The sequence below is a fragment of the Perca flavescens genome, chromosome 20 (assembly GCF_004354835.1).
Source record: "Perca flavescens isolate YP-PL-M2 chromosome 20, PFLA_1.0, whole genome shotgun sequence".
Classification (NCBI taxonomy): Eukaryota; Metazoa; Chordata; class Actinopteri; order Perciformes; family Percidae; genus Perca; species Perca flavescens.
Window position 1 is genome coordinate 3,412,907 of NC_041350.1, and position 12,500 is coordinate 3,425,406.

Genomic DNA, 12,500 nt, shown 5'->3' on the forward strand with positions numbered 1-12,500 from the left:
CGATGGATTTACTAAACAACAGCCTTGGACCTGGAACACATTTAGATGATGATGGAAAAAGGAGACAAAAATGTAAAAAACAAAATACAAAAACGAAAAAACATTGGAAAAAGAGGGTAGAAACCTAGGGGGACAGGTACCCCCTGCAGTCCTCCAGAGTACCCATAGGGGGACAGGTACCCCCTGTCGTCCTCCAAAGTACCCCTAGGGGGACACGTACCCCCTGTAGTCCTCCAAAGTACCCCTAGGGGGACACGTACCCCCTGCAGTCCTCCAAAGTACCCTTAGGGGGACACGTACCCCCTGCAGTCCTCCAGAGTACCACTAGGGGGACACATACCCCCTGTAGTCCTCCAAAGTACCCCTAGGGGGACACGTACCCCCTGCAGTCCTCCAAAGTACCCCTAGGGGGACACATACCCCCTGCAGTCCTCCAGAGTACCACTAGGGGGACACGTACCCCCTGCAGTCCTCCAAAGTACCCCTAGGGGGACACGGACCCTCGTTTCAGAAACACTGGTGTAGATAATGCAAAAAGTCAGTGCACAGAACGTACCAGGATGACCCTAAAAATGGATCGACACTATGTGCAGTAAACGGGCGCCATCTTGACTACAAAGCAGAAAGGGGGAGGGACCAGGGACGTCCACCGGCAGCTGATTGGACGAACGTGTCTTGTGGGTCTGGCTTCTCCCGGATCTAAAAAACCGAGCATAATGGCGGCCAGATGGCGGCTCGTTGTTGTCTGGGAAAACCCTGACGAACTTCTGGGCAAATTTGAGATTTGCTCTGCAAGTCAATCTGGCCAATAGCCCGTTTAAGCCCATTTCTAATTCCTCCAAATCGAGGCACCAATCACAACCGTTGAGGAGGGCTCTACACCAATCACAACCGTTGAGGAGGGCTCTACACCAATCACAACCGTTGAGGAGGGCTCTACACCAATCACAACCATTAATGAGGGCTCTACACCAATCACAACTGTTGAGGAGGGCTCTACACCAATCACAACCGTTGAGGAGGGCTCTACACCAATCACAACTGTTGAGGAGGGCTCTACACCAATCACAACCGTTGAGGAGGGCTCTATACCAATCACAACCGTTGAGGAGGGCTCTACACCAATCACAACCATTGAGGAGGGCTCTACACCAATCACAACCGTTGAGGAGGGCTCTACACCAATCACAACCATTGAGGAGGGCTCTACACCAATCACAACCATTGAGGAGGGCTCTACACCAATCACAACTGTTGAGGAGGGCTCTACACCAATCACAACTGTTGAGGAGGGCTTTACACCAATCGCAACCATTGAGGAGGGCTCTACACCAATCACAACCGTTGAGGAGGGCTCTACACCAATCACAACCGTTGAGGAGGGCTCTACACCAATCACAACTGTTGAGGAGGGCTTTACACCAATCGCAACCATTGAGGAGGGCTCTACACCAATCACAACCGTTGAGGAGGGCTTTACACCAATCGCAACCATTGAGGAGGGCTCTACACCAATCACAACCGGGGTTGAAGGTCTATCCAATTGCGCCCAGAGGCATTTGAGCGGCATCCGGTGGTGACGCCCCCTTTGGAAATGGGCTGTGAATGAAGCTTCCCCCCAGACCCACTCTCAGTTACAGCTGAGAAGGGTCTGGTGTCAGCCAGGCTAGGCTCGTTACGGAATACGATCACGAATTTTACGAAAATAGTTCACCGAAACGTGTTTCTGAAAACATTTTAAGCAATAAACAGGCCGTGCTGTTGCTGAATCTGTCAGATTTTTTGATCGAGAAAGGTCAGTTTAATAGATTTTCAGCCGATTTTGAGAGGCAGCGAGCCGAGTCGACCACTGGTAATTTCCTTAACATAATGTTTTAACATAAGTGCTCCTTTTGGGACAATACTAACCATCGATAGTGGGCACTACGGCAGGAAGTGGTATGCCGAATGAGACACAGCCATAGTGTACATTTAGATTAATAGAGATTTTTGTACATTTTCTCACAAACAGTTTTGCGTGTTATCTTACGAAATTAACAACTTCGCAACTGCTGTGCCGGTCACATCATCCAGAAACCTACGTCGGATCACTTCTTTTTTTGATGTTTTTGTCACTTTTTTAACCCTTGTGTTGTCTTCCCGTCCACCATGACCTTGTTGTCTTTGTTTATGGCGTTTTTTCAATGCTTTTTAAATTTGTTTTACGTTTTTGTCACTTGTTTTAATGCTTTCTTTGTACATGATCAATAAACCTAATGTAAATGACATTATACCTAATTTAGAGTTAAAACAAAGCAGAAATTATGATTATTTTGACTAATAATTAAGATCAGAGGATGTTCAGTGGATGACAGACTGGTATATGTCAGAATTTAGTCAGGAGATGCTATAAAATTGAAATAAACACCCAAAATGCATAGAAAGTAATCATTAAATTTACCTGCGAAGAACGTTGAATGGTTTCTATACAACGTACATCCATGCACCCAAATTATTTTGGTTGAAAGAAATCCATATTTCTGTTAAATAAATGTTTTTTAAACTTTGAAAACGAGTTAAATTTCACCAGAGGACAACACAAGGGTTAAGTTTGTGTCGTCTTTTTGGACATTTTTGCAAGGTTTTTGTTACCTTACTCCCTGAACTTAGAAGGACTTGGAAAAACAGCATTTGACGCTAAAACATACCTATAAATATTTGGATTTGAATACATAATGAACACTACTGGAAAGCAACAGAATGATATAAGAACCTAAAGAAAAGAAAAAAGGAAATGGACTCACCCTAACCAGATTTGGACATCCCATAGTTATTGGCAGGTAATCTTTGAAAAGCAGCCACTTAATTTAGGGTACATTTCAAAATGAAGAGTATCTCTCTCAAGACACACACACACACACACACACACACAAAACGCACATACACAGACGCACAGACGCACACACACAGATGCATGCACAGACGCACACACACACACACACAGATGCACGCACGCACACACACACACACACACACACACACACACACACACACACACACACACACACACACACACACACACACACACACACACACACCCCTTCCCTCTTCCAGGTGAGGGGAGGCTCGAGTTATTCGTGTCACTTCCAATCTTGCAGCTGCCTCAATCTGCCTCGCGATCTGCCTCATATGGTTGTCATAGCGACTCTCCGGGGATTATAACAAGGTATTATGGGATGTCTAGTGTCTCGAGCTGCAGGAACACTGTGTTAACACACACACACACACACACACACACACACACACACACACACACACACACACACACACAGGCGATGCTCAGCGCAGCGTGAGCGGATGCGCGGTGGCTGTGGCTCGGCGTCTCTCTGCTTGTTCCAGCCTCGTGTTAACACTCACACATGACAACATGATGTGCAGAGCAGCGGAAGAGGAGAGTCAGTTGTCACGGCGACACTCTCTCTCTCTCTCTCTCTCTCTCTCTCTCTCTCTCTCTCTCTCTCTCTCTCTCTCTCTCTCTCTCTCTCTCGCCGAGGCTGTCTGCAGGATTAAAGCGGGACTGATAAAGAACAAACGCAGCAACAAGGACTTGTGATAGATGTGGTTGCACGCTGCACTAATGCACCACATAGCCGGTCTCCCTCTTTCTTTCTTTCTTTCTTTCTTTCTTTCTTTCTTTCTTTCTTTTTTCTGCTGGTTCTTACAGAGCAGCCTCTAGCTGCCGCTATACACACACAGTTTCAGCCTGTTCTCACGGACCATTCGTACATAAAGCTACAAAAAGTAAAGCTCTGTAGTTGGTGTGTATTCCACGTATTTATTACTGTCAGCAGCACGTTGACTGCTGCTGTATAAGAGTGTGAAGATCCTCATGGGGAGGAGGTCGGGGGGGGATGTTTGGCTCCTAAAAACACAGAGCTTTCAAGTAGTGGGGGTAGAGTTCATGTCCAGAAAGGAGAAAACACAAGACTTTCACCCAGGAAACAGGTGTTCATGTCCTGAAGAAGTTAAAGGTCCCATGACATGGTGATCTTTGGATGCTTTAAGGGTGGAGGGTGGGGGTGTGGTCTTGACCAACTGCCACTTTGCTCGTTTGAAAGCCATGATGTCTCTCTCTTTCTCTCATGGGTGGGTCAAATTCTATGGGTGGGCAAAGCAGAGAAAGGGGAGGTAACCTTGCTCCTTATGACCTCATAAGGAGAAGATTCCTGATTGGTCCATCTGAGCTTTCATTTTTTCAAAGGCAGAGCAGGATACCCAGGGCTCGGTTTACACCTATCACTATTTCTAGCCACTGGGGGACCATAGGCAGGCTGGGGGGACTCATATTAATGTTAAAAAAAACTCATAAAGTGACATTTTCACTTTCACCCAGGAAACAGGAGATCATGGCCCGGCAGTACCACTTAAGGGGACCTGTGTTTTAACCCTAACCATAATCTTTTTTTCTAATCTTAACTAGTCGCTTTGGTGTCTAAAGCTAATTGTCGTAGCTGCAGGACTTTCACCTTTTGTCGGGCAAACTTCACTGCAACAGCCTCTAAAACAACCGAGCTGTGTGACCGTGTCAGTCAGAACGGAGGAAGTCTTATTGGATGAGAAGCGAAACGTCTTCCAAAATCACGGAGAATTTCGTACAACATCGCACAAACCCGTTCACGAGAGTGCGTTGCAAGCTCCTCTCGACCACTGTCCAAAAAGTATCCGCTAAAGTAAAGCTAAACTAAATGTGCTTCACTGTCACAGCAGGTCAGTGTCAGTGTTTCTCAAACAGTTTGAAATGAATTCTTCATATCTGCGAGGAACTTTTCTGTCAGGATCCTTCAACATGATAAAGGGATAAAAAAAAAAAAACTACAAGATTAGAAAAGTGTGGATTTTTACACAGCAAATGCTCACTGGTGTCAACCAGATTATCATAATAATGAGGTGTAACAGACACACACACACATGCACAGACACACACACACAGATTTCTAGTTTTAATAATGCACAAACAATGAAATACTTTCAGGTTTACAACATCATTTCAGAACGTGTGCACACTTACAAATAGTGCATACTGTATAGCACACACACACACACACACACACACACACACACACACACACACACACACACACACACACACACACACACACACAGATTAGCTGCGTCTATCAGCTGTGGTATCGCGTCAGCCTGGTTGTGATGTTAAAAGCTCAGCCTTTGGGCTGTATGTTAAACAGATAAGGAGTGGAGCATGTTAGGGATTAAAACTACAAAAAACACACACACACACACACACACACACACACACACACACACACACACCCCAACCCGAGGGAGAGAATTCAGCGATAACCCAGTCATTATCATACTTTCATAATTCCATTTAATAATTCAGTTTCGCCGCGGCAGCAGCTGGATGTTGAGGAATAATTGAAGTCGGCTGCTGTGAAAAAAAATCTCAGGATGAATTATGAGGAATCGCAGCGCTAATAATGTAAAGGTACATTATGAGGAAGAATTTAGCTTCAGAAAAACTCAAAGGCAAATCATCAGAAGTTATTCAGATAACCAAATCCTGATTCTGAGACCAAATGTGACCAGATATAGACCTTACAGTTGGGGTGGGGTTGACTGGGGCTCGAATGTTTTCTCAAAAGAAGAGGCCAAAAAAACAAGTTTCAAAATTATTTATGCTGTTTTCTAGACGCCCCCTAGCGGCAGCAAATGCAATTTGCAGCCAGGGTCAGTCTAGCAACTCTCCGTTGGCTTGCGAGCTGGAAAAACCAAACTCTAGTCAGGCCAATCACATCGTGTATAGAGTCGGTGGGCGGGGCTTATGGCTGCTGCTGGGGAACAGAGGTCTTCTGAAGACTTGGACTTCAGCTTTTCTTTGAGAAAAGAACAAAGAAAAGCACTGAAGTCATTCTTAAAAAAGGAAGATGTGTTCGGAGTTTAAAGTTGAATCTATCAACTAGCTCTGATTGGTTGGAGCGCTATCCTATTGGTGCAGAGGGAATTTGAAAAATCACCGTTGATCCCGCCCCTCGGATTGAGCCCTGACCAATGGGGAGTTCCCAGACCTCAACATCTGGATGTGAGGCTGGCTCATCCGGCTAGTAAAAATCCTCTGCATTTGCCATGTTCTGTTTTGCAAAAGATTGAAGACAGTTGGATGAAGGCTCTCCGAGACGTTTTCCTTCGCAACTATAATGTTATTTCCCAAACGGTATACAGATTTTTAGGCATTATTTTGTCAAATATATTGAAAAATAGTGCATATAGCTGCTTTAAATTGGAGAAAAAATCTCTCCCCCCCATGTCTCAGCCTCTATACTTGGCGGGTGTATTTCTGTGGACCCAAAGACTTGCAGTATCGAAGTGTGTGCAATAGAGACGTAATGTAATGCAACTCTTGGATGGGTTTGAGCCCGGACAATCTGTGGATGTAATGGGTGCTGATGTACTGTGAGAGTCTGTATGCCATTTGTATGCCTTGTTTTGGATGATTTACGTGCGTTAGCTTTACTTACAGACAAATAGTCAGCCTAAAACTGGCATTTAGATATTTGACTTGGCTAGAAAAGGCTTGGCTGCAAACACTAACGTGGGACATAACGTTAGCTTGGTGTCAGGATCCCACAGTCTCCCTGCCTCCGTATTTGAAGATGTATTTTGCTTATGAGAGTATTCACACAAATTTTAGTATGTCCACATGCATTTTCAACCTTATTTCCAAAGATGTGTTCAGAGAAAGTCAGCCTTGAACCTTGAGCAGCTCCTACCTGTAAAATGTGACTGCCCAGGTGAGGCTCGAAGATGTCCGAGGCGACGACGCTGGGAGACCTCCTTCGCTGGGTACCGATAGCTAAACACACACACAAACACACACACACACAAGGAGAGAGAAAGCACAAGACAGGACAGAAGAAGACCGGTGAGACTCAGACACATTGATACGAGCAAAGCTACACACACACACACACACACACACACACACACACACACACACACACACACACAGAGACACAAAAATGCATTCATACACACACACACTAACGTTCATAGAGCCTAGCGTGACAAACACACATGGCACAGGACAACAGGAACCAGTAAGATCAGCTCTGCAGAACATTATTAAACAGTGTGATGAGTTAGCATTGTTAGCCCTCCTTATTGAAACCAATGGGAACCATTAGCTTCATGCTAACAACAATACCCTGTGGTTTACGTGAGGAGCTGATAATGCTAACAAGTCCAATTCAGTGAGGTCAACCAGCAGCAAAAACTTTGTATTAAAAGTACGATACATTTTAAGCAGACAACATGACAGCATTGACATGCAATCACGGGATGATTCCAGTTCAAGTCTAACGTCAAGGATGCACATGTGAAATTTAACGTTCAATGCTCGATTGAAACTAGACGTGCCTGAACGTGTTCATTGAATTATAGTTCATGAACTTGTTCATATTTTGGGCGAACGTGAACTGAACGTACCGTATTACCGCCTGATGAACGTTAACGTGAACTCCTTCATTCTGGTGTCTGTGAACGGCACGCTCTCATCTCAGTTTAACTTCGTCCAATAGGGCACCAGATTTCTACAGAGCCTTCCAGGCCAAAACCAGGGCTAAAACACACCGTAAACAGGCCTTCATATGTAGCCGAAAAAACACCCAATCTGGCAAAACCAGCCACCAGTATCGCACCGCTGCATGCGTCATCAAAACAAAAAGCAGCGTGGACACAACATGGCCGCGGTTACACCATCTGGTCTGAAACATCTGGAAGAATACGAGTTGTGCACGAAGGAATCTCCAGACAACAGCAACTTCAGGTACGGCAAAGGAAGGACAGTCCCTGTTTACTTCATTCATGTGTTTACTGGGTTCATGGACTGAGGATGGGAGGAGTCGTCAGCACAATCTCAACCAGGGGATTCAGGATTCAGCCCAACCCCCAAAAATATGGATTCGGTGCATCCCTCCGGAATGAGAGAGCCGGAACTCTATTAACCAGATTATGAAATGGTCCAGCAGGTTGATTTGGGGAACCACTATTGAACCCAGCTTCGCTGTATACTAGGCAGGTACAGCGCATGGGTATTTCAATCCTGAGTGACCAGTTTCATGTTCCAGTATCTGCCGTCTAATCGACGTCTTAGAGTACTGCGGTGTACGACAAAACGATATAAAAATAGCTTTGTCCCAGTGGTGATTGATTTCATGAATAGCAATAAGATGGGGAAATTGTCTTAGTGTGATTTTAGTGTTTTTGTTCTGTGTGTATGGTGTTTGTTGTTTATATGTTTGAGAAATAGTCTGAACTTGTTCTCTGGAATTTAATTTACCTACGGGTACAAATAAATGAACCTGACCTGACCTGACCCTCCTAAATAACGCTCCAAAGTTAGTGACATTTGGTATTCTTACTGAAATATCCCTAATGGAATCAATGCCGGACAGTTTTGCGTAAGTTACCGTTTTAACCCTTTAATGAATTTGTATGCGCTGTTGTTTTTACGGTTATTAGACCGGTTATTAGTTGTTAAACATCGGGAGCTTTGCACTCATATGCCCCGTATATGAGTATATGAATGAATCACGGTAGCTGCTCAGTAGGGGCAGATATGACCGTCCAATCACAGACGAGATTTACCGGCTGTGTCACACATTTGCAGGTGGGATTCAAATTACCGTAACTCCTAGTATGTTCATGCTATCGAAGAAAAATGTTTCCTGAAAGCAGAGAAGGAGGCCTTTCCGCCTATATATGGTACATTACGGTAGATCAGTATCACAGGCTGCGCCGCGGCAGGCATTCACCGGCGAGGAGAAAATAGAGAGAGCAAAATGCAAGTAGCAAACAGTAGTAGTAGGTCGGTGAAGAATATCGACAGAAAACTATTTTTTTGAGAGTTTATTGACGGTTTTGAGTCAACTGACTCACGCTTCAGATGAAAAGTTATTCGCTGTCAAAGTGATGCCAAAATGAATGGGAGTCAATGGGATGCTAACGGGAGGTGATTGCTTGTTAGCATCAAAATGGCGCCATAGGAGCTACGCTTTGCGGAGGCTGGCTTACCCCCTTACCCCCTTGGAAAGGTTGTGGTCACTGTTAAAAGAAACCAAAGTTAACAGGCGGTAGGACACGGGTGTTGGAAGGGAGAGTCTTTCTATCTCAAACTAGGTTGTCTCTCAAATTTGTCGCATTGATTCGACACAGAAAAAGACAGATGTAGGGTTCTCTGGAAGAGACTGGGGAGGCAGTGGGACACTTCATCAACTCTGAAACTGCAGCAGGACGTTAGGATCACTCATCAAGTGTTTAGACACTTGACAAATGTTTCTAAGAGCCAAATAAGCGATGGAGAGATGATGGCCGAGTGGCTGAAGATGAGTCTCTGTGGACGGGGCCCTCTCTTTCTCTCATTTATTCTCTTTTCCTTTTTGTTTCTGGCTATCCCTTTTAGTATTCTCATCTTCCTATCCATCACTGTTCATCCTTAGAGAGAGAGAGACAGAGAGAGAGAGAGAGAGAGAGAGACAAGAGAGGAAGAAGTGAAAAATGGTTCACAGCTGTCTGAAATTTCTCCCCGAGGGCAGAACTCTCTTTACAGAGAAAAACAGAAAGTACAACAGCCAGAGAGAGACTGAGGGAGAGAGAGAGACTAAGAAAGAGAGAGAGAGAGGTGGCTGTGTGAAGAATCTGCCCTCAGGTTAAACTGTCTCTCTCTCGCTCTCTGTGTCCCGAAAGAAGACAAAGCCAGAAAGTGTGAGAGACGGACGGGAAAAGAATTAGAATTTTTTTTAAAGCCTCCATTTATCACCACTTCAAATCCCAAAAACGGAGACACTTATTACGTTTACATGCACACCAATATTCTGAATATGACAATATTCAGAATTTGATACCGGTCATGTAAACAGCATATTCAGGATGGATATTCAGAATAAGGCCTTTTTCTGAATATAGCATTTTCCGATTAAGACGTAAGTGATATTCGGTATTATTTGGGTTTTAGAGGCATTTTTTGGACATTCGGAATATGTGTCTCAATCTAGGTTTTTACCGCAGTTTACAGCATCTTGCCTGTTTACATTAGCCTGGTCCTACCAGACTCTGGTACATTAGCCTGGTCCTACCAGACTCTGGTCCACTAGCCTGGTCCTACCAGACTCTGGTACCTTAGCCTGGTCCTACCAGACTCTGGTACATTAGCCTGGTCCTACCAGACTCTGGTCCACTAGCCTGGTCCTACCAGACTCTGGTACCTTAGCCTGGTCCTACCAGACTCTGGTACATTAGCCTGGTTCTACCAGACTCTGGTACACTAGCCTGGTCCTACCAGACACTGGTACACTAGTCCTACCAGACTCTGGTACCTGGACCATCACCTCATGGTGCTCTCTACCTGGCTCACAGTCACCTTTTCTCTGCTAAATCTAACTGTAAAGAGTATTTTCGTTTTCGCAGGATATCAGACGAATTGTTGTGCAAACGTTTTCGTACGATGATCACATAGCCGGACAAAGAGAGACAGGAAGAGTCAGCGAAACTGGATCGTTTCAGACAGTGAGACACAGTTTAAGACCGGCAGACAGTTTCACACAGTTTGGGGACTTCGAGACAATTTGAGACAGTGAGACAGACAAAGACTAACACTCACTAAAAGAGATATTTTTCTGCCCTGCAGGTAATTTTTCTCCTCTCAACACAACCCCACATCCTCGTCTCCCTGCAGACCTCATTACACAGAATATTAAACACACACACACACACACACACACACACACACACACACACACACACACACACACACACACACACACCCCTCCCTGTGTGTTTTTTTGAATGAGGCTCAATTAATGATGTAATCAAATGCTCTTGCGATCGAGAGGCTTTTAACTCGTGTCGTCTTCCCATCGAATGTGCAACTTTTTATTTTTTTCTGGGTCAAAACGTTGTGGTCGTCTTTTTCGACACTTCTGTCGCTTTTCCCCAACGTTTTTTTATACGTTTGATTTGTTAATTGTTACTGATGTTTTTGTCACATTTTTCCTTAACTTTTTTTTGACGTTTTTGAAGCTATTTCCGACATTTTTGTCACTCTTTTCAACCTTCTTTTTAGCATTTTTATTCCTCTAAATGCTACAAAATTGAATAAAGCACCCAAATTGAATGAAAGTACTGAACTGATTTTTTATTTTATCTATCATATTTAGTCTGTAGGTAGGGCTGGGTACCGAATTTGATACTTTTTAGGCACCGACCAAAATACCTCTTAAGTATCGAGTATTGAAAAATGCCCATTTTCATCTCTGCCTACTTATATCTCTGCCTACTTATATCTATGCCTACTTACATCTCTGCCTACTTACATCTATGCCTACTTACATCTATGCCTAATTACATCTATTATATCTATGCCTACTTATATCTATACCTACCTACATCTATGCCTACTTACATCTATGCCTATTTATCTCTGCCTACTTACATCTATGCCTATTTATCTCTGCCTACTTACATCTATGCATATTTATATCTCTGCCTACTTATATCTACCTACTTATATCTATACCTACTTATATCTATGCCTACCTACATCTATGCCTACTTACATCTATGCCTACTTACATCTATGCCTATTTATCTCTGCCTACTTACATCTATGCCTATTTATCTCTGCCTACTTACATCTATGCATATTTATATCTCTGCCTACTTATATCTACCTACTTATATCTATACCTACTTACATCTATTATATCTATACCTACTTACATCTATGCCTACTTACATCTATGCCTACTTATCTCTGCCTACTTACATCTATGCCTATTTATATCTCTGCCTACTTACATCTATTACATCTCTGCCTACTTACATCTCTGCCTACTTACATCTATGCCTATTTATATCTCTGTCTACTTATATCTACCTACTTACATCTATTATATATATACCTACTTAAATCTCTGCCTACTTACATCTCTGCCTACTTACATCTATGCCTATTTATATCTCTGTCTACTTATATCTACCTACTTACATCTATTATATATATACCTACTTAAATCTATGCCTACTTACATCTATGCCTATTTATATCTCTGTCTACTTATATCTACCTACATACATCTATTATATATATACCTACTTAAATCTATGCCTACTTACATCTATGCCTATTTATATCTCTGTCTACTTTTATCTACCTACTTACATCTATTATATATACCTACTTAAATCTATGCCTACTTACATCTATGCCTACGTATATAGTATCTATACATACTTATATATCTGCCTACTTATATCTCTGCCTATTTAAAAACGTTCGAAAAATCCCCAAAAGCAATGTTTAGGACCAAGTATCTACTGTGGGGATCCCTACAGCCCTACAGGTCAGTAGCACCTACTAGGGACTTGCCATGGTTGATGTTGCATACAAGATTAATTTAATTCAAACGAATATGAAACCAAAAAATACAAATCAAATAACACAT

At 43.3% G+C, this 12,500-nt stretch overlaps 1 protein-coding gene across 1 annotated transcript in view; it reads right to left on the reverse strand.

The window, feature by feature from the left end:
• The window catches only part of LOC114547063 (neuronal PAS domain-containing protein 3-like), a 194,616-nt gene that overhangs the window by 75,718 nt on the left and 106,398 nt on the right, over positions 1-12,500 (reverse strand). The window contains exon 3 of the mRNA XM_028566294.1: positions 6,771-6,853. Coding sequence (XP_028422095.1) covers positions 6,771-6,853 — 83 coding nt within the window. The remainder of the gene's footprint in view (positions 1-6,770; positions 6,854-12,500) is intronic.